Source organism: Cygnus olor, chromosome 3, assembly GCF_009769625.2.
Source record: "Cygnus olor isolate bCygOlo1 chromosome 3, bCygOlo1.pri.v2, whole genome shotgun sequence".
NCBI classification, from domain to species: Eukaryota; Metazoa; Chordata; class Aves; order Anseriformes; family Anatidae; genus Cygnus; species Cygnus olor.
The window spans coordinates 58,155,622-58,173,732 of record NC_049171.1 but is presented as its reverse complement, the minus strand read 5'-3'; the positions used below and the strand labels follow the sequence as shown (position 1 = coordinate 58,173,732).

General features: G+C 38.1%; 1 protein-coding gene across 1 annotated transcript in view; it reads right to left on the bottom strand.

The window, feature by feature from the left end:
* Positions 1-18,111, bottom strand: part of LAMA2 (laminin subunit alpha 2) — a 381,555-nt gene that overhangs the window by 133,634 nt on the left and 229,810 nt on the right. The window contains 4 exon segments of the mRNA XM_040551823.1: positions 1,534-1,714; positions 6,080-6,186; positions 10,615-10,826; positions 17,162-17,248. Coding sequence (XP_040407757.1) covers positions 1,534-1,714; positions 6,080-6,186; positions 10,615-10,826; positions 17,162-17,248 — 587 coding nt within the window.

The window sequence follows — 18,111 nt, the reverse complement described above, 5'->3', positions numbered from 1 at the left end:
TCTTAATGTGAGATCTTGTTAATTGCCCTCTTATTTCCCTTCCCCAACTGTATGAAATTAACATTCTGTAATATTTCACAATAGTGATGTGCTTTTAAACTGTGAAATATTAGAATAAGAGAGTAATCATTAAGATCATCTATAGTTGTGTGTTTTTTTTTCCTCCCTCTCCATTTATTTGCTAAGATGCTTAGGACTGCAGATATCATTTGCAATTTATTTCAAGCTCTTTTAGTGCCTCAGCGAGCCTGTGAACCAACCCTTCCCTTTTCCATGGTACCATGTTGAACTTTACAACGTGGTAAACATTTTCTTAGCCCGTCCCTCTCATGGCAGACAATACCATAGAGTAATGTTTTTAGTTCTGATCTGTAAACCAGCATGGCTCAAGGTTTATCAGCTTTACAGCTGAAATTGAATGTTGCTGCACAGATGCGGGTCTCAAGACCTAGAAGTTTCTTCCATAAAAAAAGGTCATAAGAAAAGGCAGAGAGCTAGGCTTGCTGCTTCTGCTGCTTTCCTGAAGGAAAACGAGGAGGACTAGGGTACTGGGGGTGGTGATTACTGGTTCTGGAAAGAACACCTCTGCTTTGGCCTGAAGAATGACAGCAGCAATGTCCTTGGCTTTTCAGCACTCAGCCATCAGCAAGGAATGCATTGTGGGGCCATCACCACCACTCTGTCATCCCAGCAGCCAACTTCCCTAGATAAATATCTACAATTCCTGTGATGAGACCTAAACAAGTCTATGAGACATTAGAAATACAGCAAAGATTAAGTATTTCTCTGTGAGGAGACCTATGGGTTAGATTCTTTTTGATCTAGCAGTCTGTAATGCTTTAAGGACAGAAAGTGTTTGTTTCAGTGTTTGACCTTATTTCCAAAGGAACAAACACAAATGTAAAGAAGTGGCTGGAAATATTTAACGTCTGACACTAGAATTTCAGCATCTGGAAGAGCACACTTCTCCCGTGCTTACACAATGGACGTAGTAAAGGTTATTATCTGAAAATCTTGTTGTACACAAAAAGTATACAAGTAAGCAATACCCTAAATATTACTGTACAGAAATTTAATAAAAAAGGATCAACCTTGTAAGGACAGTGAAAAAGTTTGGGATAAAACTAGAATCATAGAATCATTCAGGTTGGAAAAGACCTCTATTCACATCCCTTCAAGCTGACATGGGTTTGCAAGCACCTTAATCAGCCTTCTATGATATCCTTGCCATAACTAAATTAGAGGAACTTTTTGGGCAGAAAGTACTTGGAGAAAAAGACACCCCTATTCCTTCTAAACATAGGTGTCTGTAACAGATTAGCCATAAACTGACCTTAAAATAGCAGGAATAGCTTCGATCTTTTCTTTTTGCCAATCGCACTCCTTGCCAATTGACTGATTTACAAGGCTGTCTATGAAAACGCCTACCTGCCAGGAAATTTGTTAAGTAATCCAAAACTGGTCAACTTAGTAAGAAAAGAGATAAATAAATAAATAAATAAATCTGCAATTGGCCAAAAAGAATTTACATACGAGTACAGCCTCCTTCTTCGAAGTTGTAAAATCCATGAGCACAGCGGTCACACTTCTTTCCTGTCACTCCTGGCTGGCAATAACACTGCCCATCTCCATTGCAGTCAAAGGACTTGGAACCAAATGAGTTGCAGTTGCAGGGAACACACCCCCTTGAAGACTGTAAGCCAAATGTTTCAGGCTGCCACCGAGAAAGGAAGAGCAATTAGTACATGGAAGGATTACCAGGAGAAAAGAGGAAAAGCTGAGGGTGTACGGAGACCAGGGTGATTTTTTCCTCTTGAACACTGAAATGCTACTCTTAACAAATAGAATTATAGGAGTAAAACAGGGGGTAAGGGCACTATATGCCCTACGCAGATGAAAAAGAATAAAAATTTCAGAATGTTACCTAATGTTATAATGAACGTTCCATAGGCAACACACCTCCTATGAGGCTGTTTCCTTAAATACGATTTCAATGAGAAGGTGTCTATGTATAGTCTTCAGACTGGCTTTCAGATACTTTTCACTTAACCTAAATGAAATGATGGAGCCATACATTGGTGTTTGGCTTGTAAGATTATGTTAGGTAGAGTTGATTTCTAAGAGAATGAATTCAAATTCTTAGCTATGAATTGACATTGATTCAACCAAACTCTACTTGTTCAGAGACTCTCTATCTCCTTTGACCATAGGCAACGGCCATATACAGTATTCTGTAACTCGAGGGTGTTTCTTCTGAATAATTCTTAGGAATAACTTCAGAAGAATGTGGATAGAATGCATTTGTTTGCATTACAAGCAAGTAATGGGAATTGCTTATTTTTGAGATAAAAACTGTCTTTGGCGTAAGCGTAAGACTGGGATAATGACCCTCTTTTTCTCTTCTTACTATTTTCATTCTTTGACTTTTTTTTTTCTTGCATTCAGTATCATAAAGTTCCTCCAGAACCACAGCAGATGTCATCAATTATAGTAATAAACTTCCCTGTTAACTCCAATAGCGGAATGCAGAAAAGTATACTTGTAAAGAAGGGAAGACATCTTTATGTATATACTGCAGTATGGACTTCCTCATGAAGCTTCTAACCTACAGACTGTATGGTTATTACAGAGGCCCCTAAGAGCACACTGTACTTGATATTTACTTATTTATTTTTGAATTCAGTCTTGAGCTAGTGTGATTTGAAATGGGATTAGTTTTCTACTTTTTTTTTTCCTCACAAGTATGATGATTCTCAGAGAATACTGAAATCTAAATCCTGTTACTAGCTTAACCTGAATTTGATATTAAAACATTCAATAGCAAAAATCTATCAGAAAGTTTGCTAGGAAAGTAAAATGTTAAAAATGAGATATTAAAAAATAAATTAAATCAATGCTAATGAATATGAATGGACTGAAGTGGAAGATAAATACCTTTACCATGTACTACTGTGTGACCCAGACATGTGCTATTTGGTTTTTACCTAGTCTAGATCTGTACAATTTTTTCAAGTTTGCACTGTACAGACTTACATTTTACATGGATTTGCTTCCACAGTTGAACACGCAATTTCCTGTATAGGTGAAATCCCAGAGAATTCAGCAGGTTTCCACATAAAAGTTCTCAAACCTGAGCTCTGAGATTAATATTGAGGTTCCACATTCCCATAGAGAATTGACCGACATGCATCAGAATACAGGACCACACATACCACATACAGCCAGAATTTGGCCTGAAGACTCATATGAAACTAAGCAAATGCTTGATTATGTGTACGTAATAAGGAATAACCCTGATCTTCATTTCCAAGTTCTATAATGAAATGTTTTGCCAATTACATGCTTCGGCATGACAAAATACAGCGTATCAGAGAGAAAGGAATACTCAAACTCCTGTAATTAAACTCCAATGTTCAATTAAATATACAGACTATCTCTAAAGATTTCTTCTACACACGAAGAAAATCTCAGAACTGCGAATATGCAAAAACCTCAGGACAGACAATCAGATTAATACAGTGAAGCAAACAATGCACAGCATGCAGCTCAGCTCTCAATAGAAAGTTTGATAGGATCTAATAAATTCTGTTTATAAGGGTGAAAAACAGAAAAACAGTCCAATACACTAGCACTCCACACTGCATGAAGGAAGAAAAGATCACTAGCATGCTGGGTTGTATTCTGTGATGAGCTCTGCACAGTGAAAAACATTTTGATCAGTCATGCAGACCCCCAAGATAAGTCTCCACGTTGAGCCCTCAGCAAAGCTTGTTTATACACAGAAACTCTGAGAATCACATCTACTGAACAATGGATAAGATCCTGGATGACAACAAAGAAACACAATACATTTTCTGAGTATTGTATTATATTGTGTCCCTGCACCAGCGTATGTTGAGTATTTGTGCGGGCAATACAGTTATGTAATTTATGTTAAATAAGTAAAAGCTCACATTCTCCAAAGGAATCCATACAAGCAAAGAAGGCATGAATCCTGGAGCCTGACTGAGGAAGACAAAACACTGCCAGGTACTTTTCAAACAAGATGTCTTTGGTAGCAGGGGAGAAAAAAGAAAAACAAACAAACAAACAAACAAAAAAAACCACATACTTAAAACACTGCTCAGTTAGAAGCAGTTGCATCATAACTACATCATGTTAGGATGTAAAAGAGTTTCTTTACTGGTATGTGATAAGCAATAATGATAAGTGATAAACAATGAATACTTCTATTATTTTGGGAATTGTATTCAAGTAACGTGCACTTGGCCTGGTTAAAAATAAAAAATGTCTCAAACTGTCCATATTCACAAGTGAGAACTTTAAACGTGTCATGTTTGATATTTCAAGGCTAGATCTTAACACTTTGCCTCTGGGGCTGATTCTTCTCATGAACTTCTAACTTTGGTTCTTGAATCATTAGAGGAGGAAGTTTTGCTCTACTGAAGGCCATGAATATCCCACTGATTTCACTGATGTATGTACATCACCCATACATTTTATGCATACTATTGTTTATTGTGCTGCTTTTGGACTCATTCTGGTATTTGACTTTGGCCTATATTGCTATCTGCACTATGCCAAACCCTGGATGTGGGAAAGTACCCTGAATGGCAGCCTGTTTTCTGTGCCTGTGTGTTCCTTGATAAGTTAATGTATTGTAGCACATTTATTTAAAGGGAGAAAACAAACAAACAAACAAACAAACACCACACCACAAGCAAATATGAGGTTTCAGCCCATGCAATGCACACAGTTTCTGATTACCGGAGTAGCAGGCCGGTAAGCACCCCGTGGGCACCCACTGGCACTGCTGAAGCCCCATCTGCGAGGGGGGACTCGGATCTGCTGACTGCTTCGTGCATTTTCTTTCAATTTAGGCACCTGTCTGCTGATTTCACAGCGTTTGCCCATGAATCCTGATTTGCAGATACATCTTCCTGACATATCACATTGCAGTGACATGGATCCTAATGCACTGCAGCCACAGGGTATACAAAACAGCTTTTCTGGGGCCCAGAAGTAGCTGGGCTTTAAGAATGGAAAGTAAACACTGTTAGAAAGTGCAGGCAATGAAACTACACCAAATAAAAGAGTACAGGAATAAAGGCAATAGTAAACAAAGATTAATTCCAAGCAACAGCCAATATTATATTAACAAGTTTGATATATTGTATATGTACATTATACTATGTGTGGCAAATTCCATTGATACCAATGATTTGGTATCAAAACAGATGCCAGAAGAGAATGTTCTCCCCTGGGAAACCACGTCAAAAATTATGCAGCTTAAAGGGTGAAAATTATCCTTGTGGTTTTTACACAAATATTGTGTATATGTACAAATATATGTGCTTTAAATATGCACATAAATATGTGCATAGGGTGTTCTGAGGGCAGGGCCTAATCCATGAGTCCTCACACCGAAACAGAGAATCATACAGGCACTTATAAAATATTCCTTAGCAACCTAAAGAAATCTCTCCGTGAAAGTTCATGAAAAACATTTTTCTTTTTGCAGTGATTTATGTGACAGCAAAACAACATCAAGGCAAAAGACATTTTCACCAAAAAATATGCAGTATTTGGACAATACAAAAAGAACCCCTGAGAAAAAAGAAAAAAGTAAAAGCATAATATTCACAGCAGGAGTAAACGAGCTTTCTGCTTTTTTGAATACCAGATGCTATCAGATATTTTGCAACTTTTTTCATGGAGAGATTTTTCCCCAGAGCTGCAATACTTTTAACTAATTTATTTATATCGAACATTCAAAATATGAAATGTACATACCATACATAAAAATGTACTTATATGTATAGTGAGGCTTAAAATATATTCATTGCATACAAAAGGAGATTTACTTTTGTTCTGTGTTTTGTTCTAAAAAAGCTTTGAAAAACGTTTTAAAAACAGCCATTTTATCTTTTTTTTATCTCTCTGTACGTAAGAACAATTCCTATCAGTTCTTATCCTTGAAAAAATCAACAAAAAAGAAAAGGAATCCAAAACCAGACTGTACTTGGTTATGCCAAGCAGGGAAGCAAACTTAAACAAAGCATCACTCCTCATCACTCACCTTGCACACATCACACCGGCGACCAATCACGTTGGCTTTACACTCGCACTGGCCTGTCTTGGAGTCACAGATCTCCGAGATGGATCCATTGATGTGGCAGTGGCAGGCTACAGACAAATAAGGAGGAGCTGTTAATGTATTTCCGGAACACATATGCTACTGAAGCTAACTAATAGCCAAATGTCTACCATGCAGCTTTTGCCACCCTGAGGAACCCAAGAAAGCAGGTCTGAGGAAAGCAGGAAGGCTTCACTCCCATACTATGACAATAAACGTTTACCTACTCACAGTAATGTAGAATTGTGCTCCAAATTATTGCCCTGAGAATTTTTGCTTTGACTTCATAAAACAACCTGTTTTCTATGCACCTATCAGATCAAAAGAGGATGTTCAGAGAACATTACTGAGTGTGTAATGAAGAAGTAAGAAGGTTTCAGAAGAGTAACAACTTTGCCTTTACACACTAAATTTCAGGGCAAATGGGGTGATGGGGAACAAGGGGTGCTCTCAGTCTCAGGACAGCCAGGTCACTGTCCCAAAACTTGCAATGGGCAGGGTGGCACTGAGGAAAAAAGGGGCATGGACTCTTCCACAGGGTCTGTATGGGATTTAGCTATGGTAGATGGGAGTGTTACTGCTGCATCGGCTGGTCCTGCTGCACGGGAGTTCAGCCCATGTCCACGTGCTGGGTAGGAAGAGAAGGAATGAGAAGAAGGTTGCCTCCAGGTGCCTGGTTATGGAGCAGTAACATCCTCACTCAAACCCCGGGCTCTCTGTCACAGGCAGGACCCTGGAGTACAGCTGAAAAAGAGACCTGAGCGTTACCTGCTCCAATACCTGACCAGTACCTCTGCCCCTGCAACAGCATCAGAGCTTGCAGAGGAAATGTAACCCAACTGACCAGCCTAACTCGTCACAGAACTTGTCTAAGGATTTAAAACAGCAGTGAGAAGGAACTGCTGTTCGTTAAGGGGGAAAAGAAAAAAACAAAACAAAAACAAACAAAAACAAACAAACAAAAAAAACAACACTGCTTTTGGCTCCTAAATGCTCATGTTTTGGGAGAAGAGAAATATTTGGGAAGCTTTCTATCACCCTTTATGCCCTTTGAACACAATTCTTTTGGCATGCAGAGATTAGAAAAATACCTTCAGCACTCACAATACGGAAAGGAGGGACGCAACCGTGTGTCATAGCAACTCTGACTGTACAGGCACCAATTCCATTAGCAGGAACTAGTTCCTGTGTGTCCTTTTTTTCCCCAGAGGGGAATGAATCCACATCTCTATATTTATTACCAATCTACTTTGTGAAACAGGCTGCAATCCAGATTTCCCTTCTTGCAGTGCCCTGACATGTGTTGGTCTTTTTCTTAACCTGACAACTTCATTTTAAGAAACACTTGAGAGCCTCAACAGTTAACACATGGTGGTCACATACTTGCATGTCACAAGGTGCCACTAGAGACAAAGCAGTTATGTTTTTTTTCTATATAGAGACTATTACAAGAGGATATTCCTCATAACTTCATTGGACTTACTATACTGTGAATTGAAAGGATCTTTTTTCTGGTTTTCCCCCACTTTTGAGGTATTATGCACAAGCTACTTCTTTTGAATGAAGGTGACTTTATGACTTGCCAGTCTGTTCACGACCTTATTTCTCAAATATTTGCAAAAAGATATCTCATATCTTTGAGAGCACATAACAACAATATAATAACAAAGATAAACATACAATAAACTAAAAAGAAATAAATAGAAATATTTTGGGCTCTCTTCTCAGCCTGGTAGTGATGTTCACCTCTTTCATCCTGCATGCAGCCCTATTCCTTACCAACTACCATAATATTTATGTTTTAAAACTACTGATAATCCGAACTGTGCACAGCAATGACTATTACATATACACATTTAGAGTATCTTCCTAATTACAATGGTCAACAGTGAAAGATGATGTGTAAGCCCAAACACACAAAAACATGATTATCAATGCAAATTAACAGCTAGTAATTCACCAACCTTTTCATACAGACCTCAAAAACCTAAGCCTTTCTATTTTGAACCTTTTCACTTATCAGGAATATGAAATCACAAGAATAATAAAAAATACTGTTTTTATAAACTGAGTTTAATATTATGTATTACTCCAAATGACATATCATATATTCTTAATATAATTGTTATATATTCTTATAATACAATACAAAGAAATTTGTCTTACTCTCTCCCAAAATGACACTGGTTAAGACCCGTCTTATTCTCTCTTGATTTGTATAAATATTTATGAGTCTGTATTTATAATCAACCTACACACTTATTCCCCTCCATAGTTGTACCTATGCACTGGCACACAAACACACTTGGATATTTCCTTTAATTTATCTCATGTCACCTAGCTCTACTACCATCAGCACAACCTCTAGCTATTTGCTTCAGCACACTGTGCTGTTTCACACCAAAAAAACAACCTACAAGAATCAAATCAAATAAGCCTAGGACATTTGCTCCGTGCTCTTAGATTTATTATTTTGTACAGATACACCAAGAAATTCAGAAATGCTATGGTGATATAAAGTTGTACTGTCATTTGAAATGGTTAATGCACATGATGATGGCACTGTACTGAGAAAGAGCAAGGAACATTTCAAACAATAATTTGAGAGCAAAATTCATCCTTTGCAATACTGTTGGATTTGGCTTTTTAATAAGGAATGAAATTGAAAACAACAAAGTAAAGGCACAGTCCCTCTGATATTGTAGCTGCAGGGCAAACTTCATGAAAGTTGGCAAAGGAAATAAGAAAATCATATGCAAAAAAAGAAAACCCACATGAAAGGCACAGAGTAGACGAATGCAAGGTAACTGTGAGCACAAGGCTATGAATACATTATAGGGCTCTCTTTGTCAGTGATACTAACAACAAAAGCAAAGCCTGTAATTCTACATTAAATATGTATTTATTTTTAATACTTTTTATTTTTAATTGTATGCTTTCTGAACTCTCCTCATATTACATCTCTCCCATGCAGCTGCCGCTGCTGTAGAAATGTTCAAAGTAACAGTCCTGTCGATGCCTCAGGAATGGTGACAAGCTACTGGAAACTATGATTTTTGAAATGCACTGTTTTTTAAATCACATTACGCACTTAACACCCTAACTTATATGACATAATTCGTCATAAATTATTAACTAGTGCAGAGATTGTCCAACTTTTATCCAACACTGTATTATATAGCTACAGAAAGCATTTACACAGGTATGTGTATCCATGGCCGCCTACCATTTTACCTATATCAGTGCTTATTAGCCTTAGCTGAGAAACCTGGCTATGTTCTGCATCTCTGTGACTCCCATCTAGTCTTAGGTGGTCCAATGTTACCTTGTATTCTGAGTATCAAACTGCGACCCACTAGTAGAGCAAATATTGGAGATGGATGCCAGTGGATCAGACTTCTGTGCTTGCAACATACCCTGCAAGAAGTAGTCCCTGAGTTCCTACACACACAGCAATAAGACAGTGCTTATTGCTGATCTTTACTGGCATAATTTTATCCTGATATTAAACCTTTGTACTCAATAGAGTGGCTCTGCATTTATTCCAATGAAAGAAGAGAATTAAAACCTAGTGACAGTGAAATAAAATACTCTGCTCTTTCAGGAGATCTTATAATCTGTTTTATTCCATTCCTCAGAATGAGGTGAAAGCATATGTGGATGTTTTTAAGCTAAAAGCACTTGTTCTGCTTAATAGCTGTGTTCTGAATTTTGCCAGCTAGGACTCAGTTGGAGATACTGCCTCCTACAGAAGCAAAACCTCCTGCTCCTACATGTGCTCCATGATTTCTTGTGATCACAGTGTGGAAAGCTGACTCTGGAGCCGGGGCTTATACTTTAACAACATGGTACCACTTCACTGAGAAATGGTAGCTTGTTGCAGTGCTAGGAATCCCTCTCCACAGCACCTTAGAAAATTCAACAGGACCTAGTAGGCTCAACCTTGCAGGAGAGGGGAGAATCGTGTCCTGTAAGAGGCATCAGCTTCTAACACTTACTGATGTCATGCGGGTGGGAAGGAAGTCCCAAGTTTTGCCAGATTTGAACCCTACAGTAACTGAAATATCCTTCCCTCCTCCCTTCCCTCCTATCTTTCCCCCCTCCTTTCAGCACCAATCTCACTAGTTAACGAGATTTCGCTGACTTAGAGCATTTCTATTTATTTGTATTTATTTTTGTAGATTTGACATTTAGTATAACCTTTTGCATCCATGCAGCGCTCCGTTCTCCTAGGTTTGTTCCATGTCTGCTTCATTACTGCTTCAACTACAGCAGGAAGCTTTGTAATAGGTTCTTCCTTCTATTTATTTTGAAATCTCCCTTTCCAAATGCAGATGCAGGTAAAGCAGTATTATTAGAGGTGTAAGTATACCATATCATTTCTCCTGTGCACGCATACAGAGGTGCATTCTTCCTCTCAGGAACACAGATATAGAATACATCAATTCTGTCAGAAGCAGTAAAAGTTCATGACTTACGTTGACAGTTCCTTGCATCAAGAGCATTGCCAAAATATCCATCAGCACACCTCTCACAATATTGGCCTGTTGTACCTGGCTTACATATCAGGCAAGCACCAGACAAGCTGTCACAGCTGCCAGGAACGGAGAAGTCAAGGTTGTCATTACACTGGCATGGTTGGCATGATCCCCCTGGTACTAGAGGTTGTCCAAAATAGCCTTCTGCACACCTAAGGTAAAAGACATCACAAGTTAGGACTGTTAAGTAATCCTCTCATTAGAAATATTTAATTTTGTTGCCTCACTAATCACTAAAAATTATTTGATCTTCCTTCAAATATTTCTTAAGTGTCTTTTTTTCTCTCCCTCCTTCTCCTTCTTAACAACACTGTAGATACAGTACCAGCTGAAATCCTGCCAGTTCTGCTAGTAATTAGATTTCAGTGGGAGAAAAATCTTGTCACTGACACTGAAGACAAGACAAAGCATAATAAGAAATCTGTCTATTGGCGCTCTAGAGGAATTCAGGTCCATGTTAGATAGGCTTTGTATTTCAGCACATTACGTCTAGATGTTCTGTATGCATTTACCAGCAAACTCAATGATTTTCTCCCTCCCCTTTAAAAACTCATTTGGTATAGGAAAATAGGTTAGAAAATAATACAGACATAACATTATTTATCTAACAAGATGCTCCCCTAAGCCTTCCCTTAATCTACTGCATGGTCATTTAATTAATGGATTACTTTACAACTGCTAATTGCATAGGCAGGTAGCAAAAAGATTCTTTATTATCATAGGAGCTATGATGGTGTGTCCTATACCTTTCATATTTTAACAGAGATGTTTAGAAATATCACCTTCTTTTCCACCTTGCCTACCAGCAATTTTCTGTGAGTACCATATAAAACAGGTTAGTGAATCTGACTGAACATGAGTGTGTATTTAGAGCAAATTTCTACTCATCTCACAGCCTATTTCCTATTTATATTCTGGTCTGCTTTCGCTTTCTATTACATGTGCTCACACTTCACAGTAAGAGCAACTTGTAGACAGTGAAGAAAAAGAAAAAATACTCAGTTCCAGCTAATGAAGTTATTCATGTTCATCTCAGATGAACTTCAATTAGCGTAAAGAAGACAAAGTACATAAACTACATGATGTAAATTAATGTTTCCTACTAGTTTAAGTAAGTTCAAACTCAGCTTTAATGTACACAGATATCTCCTCTGCTTTGTAATAGTACTGGGTGGTAGGGTTGAGAAAGGATTTTGGGTAGCATCCTAAAATGGAAACACAGAGCTCCACAATGCTTTCACTCTCTTCCCTTTATGCTTATCAAGTTAATCCTTTTCCTTGCATCCAGAATATCTCATGAAACTTCCAATTGGATCCCCCAAAAAAGAGCTTGAACATTCATTAAATATTACTCAATATCGTTAGCAAAAATTATAAAAATGGCTGAGAGACTAGTAAGGAATTTATAGCTAGATCTAGCTGAACATTTTTTTTGTAGCAAGATGCTATTCAAGGTAGGATTCTTTCTGTTCTCTAAAAATATCCAAAATGCTGACCACAGATGAATAGGTTATACAAATAATTCAGTGGTTTGGGTGCATATAAGCACTCAATTACATGAGTACAATTTTCACAATCTAGCCCACTGTGCTTCACTCCTTTGGCATAGCCATCTATCACAACTCCCTCCCCATAACAACAGTACATCAAAATCTTGTCATTAGAATAATTCATGCATTTTATTTTCAGAACCTGTCATGAATGTAGCCACATATTGCACTCCTTGTATTCCCAGCTAAGAAATAGATATTTCTTCCTTGGATGGAGAATATCTCAGCAATAATAAAAGACTGATTTTAGACTCACTTTTGCCAAAGACAACTTGACTTTTTTTTTCCAGAGATGACGTCTCAATTACAAAGGCTGTGAATCTCTCAATATATGTAACAATTAATAGCCATGATTTAGCAAAGCCTAAAAATAACTGGATAATTGATGCAGAATGTTATTTTAAGTTAGATAAGGTGTAAAGTTCACCTGTGTTTTGCTGAGATCTTTCTCACCGCTTGCAAATTTGGCATAAATCTTTATCTTTTGGTACTACTAATCTATTTAACTGCACTTGATGTCTATTCATTTTCCTCTTTCCCTTTCATTTAGGGGTTACTTCTGTATCTGATAGCATTCACAGAAACTTACCAAGTAGTTCACAGAAAAAATTCTCCAGGGGTTTGTGAGAAATGCACTGCTAATCATTCCACTCTATTAATAGCAGGGGACCTTGATAACTTTTTTTTTTTTCTCATCAGTTTAGACTTTGCTAATTAAAATTAGCAAAACCCACTGCCATCACATACGTTCTATTTAAACACATACTTATTTCTTGAATCCAGATTCAAGATGATCAGATCTTGAAAGTAGGGGCAAACCAGTTAAACTTTAACAGAACACTGTATGCACATATCTGTGTGTAAATTCATCCACTTTTTCTCCCATTTCTCCTGAAACTGGAGGTGAAGGTTAAAAAATCCACTTTCACTATTTTCACCTTTTTTCCCTTAAGGACATTTCTACTTCAGCTACTCTGCCCAGACTCAAAGCATTATATGTTTGGGAAGGTCCATATTGAAAAGACAAAAATTTATGTGGCATGGAAAATTACTTTTATGCAATAGAGAAAACACTTATCTTATAAACGATCACAAAGTACAACAGAACACTCCTGAGGTGAAAAAATACAAAGCAAAGCAAAACAAAACCAAACAGAAATAGGATTAAAAGCAGGGAATAAAGACATTCAAGAATGTTTCTGTATTTTTCTCTCTTTCCCTCTCTATGTTCACCTTCAGCCTCAAATGCAGATGTGTCCTGTGACTGTTTTTATTTGGCATAACTGGTGCCAAATACAGGGCTACTATATACATGTATGTGAATGTATGCGTACTGGTTCTGGATGGGATGGAGTTAATTTTCTTCACAGCAGACCATGTGGCGGTATGTATATGCACACAAGCACAGGCTTATTGTATACATTTCTTTATGTTTATTTGGAAAAAAAAAAAAAACAGCATAGTTGAGACTGAGTTAATTTAGGCTGCAAATACAAACACTTGAAAGTCTGGAAATACTATTTTTACAGTTGCTTTGAAACTTATGTGCATCCAACCTCTGTATGAAACTGGGGAAAAGCTCTGCAGAGAAATAGCGTGTGAATGTGCAGTTAAAATTTAACTCAGATGTTACTGTTGTATGACCACCCATAAATATATCTTGCCTTTTCTAATGTCAGAGTGCCTAGCTTTGCAACCTGTAAACAATCCTGCACAAAACATTTGGTTTATAAAATCTCCTGAATGTTTGATTTTTTTTTTCCTATCAGCACTGCAATACTGGCTTGTACTTCTAGCACTAGGGAAAAAATTACATTAGCTAGAAGCAGCACCAGACTGAATCCAAGGGACTCACAAGAGACTGTGCCTGGTAGCACTTTGTGCTAGATCTGTGGAACAGTGGGGAGGGGAGGAAGGATGCAAACCAACTCATTCTTCCCACTTCAGTTACACAGACTATATATGCCCTTCTAGGAGGAAAAGGTTGCTCAAACCATATTCGTAAATGAAGGAGTACTAAAGGAGAAGTTAGATTCACCCATTTTGTTTCATTCCCCTAAAGCTCTGGATTCTTGTTTGTATCAAGGCTACATAGTTGGCAAATGCACTGCAAAATCCTGTAAATACGATGGGCTCAAATCACGTTTTTGACGCTCATACACCTTCTGCACAGAGTTAGGAGACTGTCTATCCTACCCCATACCCACTGTGAAAGTGGGCAGTGAGCCCACTTTTTATGAGAACATAAATCTCATTTCTTGGGGAAAAGGAAGAAATAGAGAAGCCAGGCTTTCTCTACACTTAAAGATAGCTGGTACCACCCCCCCTCCCCAGTTTATATCTTCAATTATTTTTGTAGAGTCTGTCAGGAGCCAGACCCCTCAGAACTTTGAGCAATTTTGGCAACATTTTTCTGAGAAGTCCAAGTGACAGAAGCAGCAATTTTTTTGACATTTTACAACTCAAGTGTTAAAAGAATAATAATAAAATCTTATCTCCCTAAGGAGTGAAGGATGATTTTGGAAGCAAAGTAAGTATAGTAATGCATATATTCACTTATATGACACTTTGCACTTCATGATAATTTAGGACTGTCCAGTTAAAGAATCATGTGGCTCAGATCAGTTGTCACTTTGCAGTTGATAAAATGAACGAGAATTCCATGTAAACACTTTTAGCAATTATACAATCACTATTAATAGCAAAAGGCAGCATGCTTTCTTCTGTTCTTTATTATTGACAGCAGTGGGCATTTCCAAGCAACTTGTTACAACTGAAAGCAAATAGTTCTGCGAGCATTGGAATTAATGGCTTAATTTCCAATGTATTTATATCCTGTGGTTACAAGAGTAAGGTCTGATTATTTGCAGCAGGATGTTGCTGTTCAGCAGTGAGCAATCCCTCAGGCTACAGCAGTGCTTTTTCCTTGCCCTGTGAAAGTTTTCTTATGAGCAGGACATTTAATACTCTTCCTCTCTCTCCTGTTTAATCAGGTGTGAGTTCACACAGTATTCTTTCTCTCCCTTAGCTATGACATGTCCTGATTTATTAACCTCTATTCAGCCACTTCTTCTCACAAAACTTTCAGGAACATTTATTATCATTGAGACCTCCTACCCTTCTGTCAAATTTGATTGAAATTGACCTACAAGTTCAAATGTTTCTGTGGGCAACCAGACAGACATGCACAAAAAGATCACACTAGCTTCATTTCCTTAGGAAATCAGGCTAAAAATCGAAGCCTGCCACTTATTCAGATTTTCTCCTATTGCATCTACAGCCTGTGCTCCACTCAAAAATAGCACTTGTTGCTAATGGAAGCTGTCAATGACCCTGCATTGACAAACTGCCACCAAAGTGCTCTTGATGTGATTTATTCCTGCCGTCATTAACTTCACAGCCCACTAGCTGAAAGAAGGGTGATGACTTCCAAGACAGATGGGAAAAGACAGGCAGAAATAGTACTCAGCAGGAGCAGACTCAGTGATGATGGGTGGAAACAGGTGACAGCCTGCACTCTCACTTTAGGACAGATATAGCACAATAGGGGATTTAAAAGGAAGTAGTTGTAAATGTAATTTGGAAAGACAGGACTAGAGGGTGATTCACAGCATACGACCAGGTTTCTGCTTTCCTGGTTGGCTCTTTTTTTTGGTTCATTCCTACTTTTCCCCATCTCAGCCTGAGTATTGTAAGTCTTCATTTGGAGGCCTTACCTTTCTAGGGTTTATGTTGGAAAATGATGCAAGCAGCTTGTGGAAGTGTCAAATGACAGAAGCCCACTAAGATACAGAAATGCCGTGTTTTCATGCCCTACAACTATCTAGCCAGGTGCTAGACAGTTATCTGGCTCCCCCAGTCCCTCTTAAGAAGGTGTCATTTGCAGAGTCACAAGGGACTAGGATCACAGAGACAAAGCCAGTGCTGATTCATCACGACCTCCAAACAACTGTCAGAGGTCCCCTGGCATGCTAACTGCTCTTTAAAGCTGTTCTATCCACATGGAATCTGAAGGGAGGGAAGGGCATGCAGACAGTGACAATATCTCTTGCCTATGTAGTCTCACCTCCTTGTGGAAGGGGGTTCCCAGGAGCTTAGCACTAGCACTTCCACTCTGCTGTTCCACTTAAATTCTGTGTGTGATTCTTTCAGAATAACAGGATACAAGAAGGAAGATGGGGCTATCAAGGGAGAGAACTTTCTCTCTCACTACTAACATGTCACTCAGACCTGTCATAGCCAAAGGAAGACTACACGTGAATGTATATATATATACATTTTTAATTTGTCTTTTTGTATAGGTAATAAGAAAGTGTATGAAATATATATTGAGCTTTTCTATGCATTTGACAAAAAGAGGTCCTTTGTTGTCCCTAACACCTAACTTGTTGCATTTGCTAAATAAAGGCTGCAACAGGAAACCAAAGCAACAAAAATGTAAAATATTCTTTTATAAATAATTAAAAACAACAAATAACTTATTACCAGGATTGTATTTTGGTTGCATATTAACTTTTCAAAAAGAGGCAACAATAATTTATTGAATACTTGATTCACCACACTCTAATCATTCAAATGACAAAAAGAGACAAAATAATTATAAAAATCTCAAAAGGCTTACAGAACAGCTAGAAGAATAATTTTAGAAAAGGATTCATACTTCTCAGCAAATGCTTCTTTGAAGCTTTGCACTTTACCATAAAGCAATAAAGAAAGCACTTTTTTCATGGAAAGGATGGAAACAAGGATAAAAACTATAGAAGCATGTAAATACATGGATGCAATGTCAGAGGAAGATGAACAGGAATTACTTCAGTGAGATTCAGAAGACAGGAATGGGGACAAGAAGGGGAGGTAGCAAAAAGAAAGCAACTGTTCCATGCAATAAACACTTTTGTTTCAGATCTCTTACAACTCAAAGCATCATGCTTGCTTACCTTTCACAGCGTGGTCCCATGTACCCAACTGGGCACTCATCGCATATTAATCCACGGCTTCGGTCAAAATGGCATGTCGGGCTAAAGCTGTATTGTTGATATTGGGCAAGAAGAGGGACAAGGAAGAAACATAAAGAAAAGATTGTCAGCAGCATAGTTCTCGTACCACTTCAGAGATCGTTAATTTGCAAAACAGTGCCCAGGAAAAGTGATTCTGGTCTAGTACATGGGGCTTAAGTTTGACTCCAGCAAATACAATTTGGAATGACTCTGCTATTTCTGCAACACTGAATATAGAGTAACGGATGGCAGCATCCCAATAGCCTGTTATTATGGGACTTGAGCCTGCCACCGAGTGGTCTGGATACCATTAAAAAGGCAGGAATGTACAGCTGTTTGTTTGTGCCCCTGAGGGCCTGGCAAAACAATCTATGCCCGAAATAAATCTTTCTGAAGGACAACTGATTTGAAAGCTCAGTTAACTTTGTGTATAAGGGACTGGGAAAGGAACCCAGTGAACAAGAAAGGGGAGGAGCAAAAAGGGAAATATCTGGCACAGCTTCCCAGCGAGTTCGTCTGAGTAAATCCAGTGCCAACGACCTGATGCACCAGGCCAGACCAGCACACTGAAGCTTACAAATATCCTGCAGAGTAGAGAGCTTTTCCTCTTTGCTGTGCTCTACTTACTTATATATAATATATATTTAAATTATTATTATTATTTTATAAATAGGGATAACATAGGCATTTGCAAGCACCGCCTCTCTGTGACCTTGTTTAACTCCAAACTGTGCTCCTTTGCTTTTAGCATTTTGCTTTCTACAATCCTTTTCCCTTAACACAGTTCTGTGAGGAAACCTCCTGACACTTCAAAAGACACTGCACAGAAGAGGCAACCTGCTCTTCTATCATTCTGAAGTTATCATTAAAGACAGACAAATATGAGCACC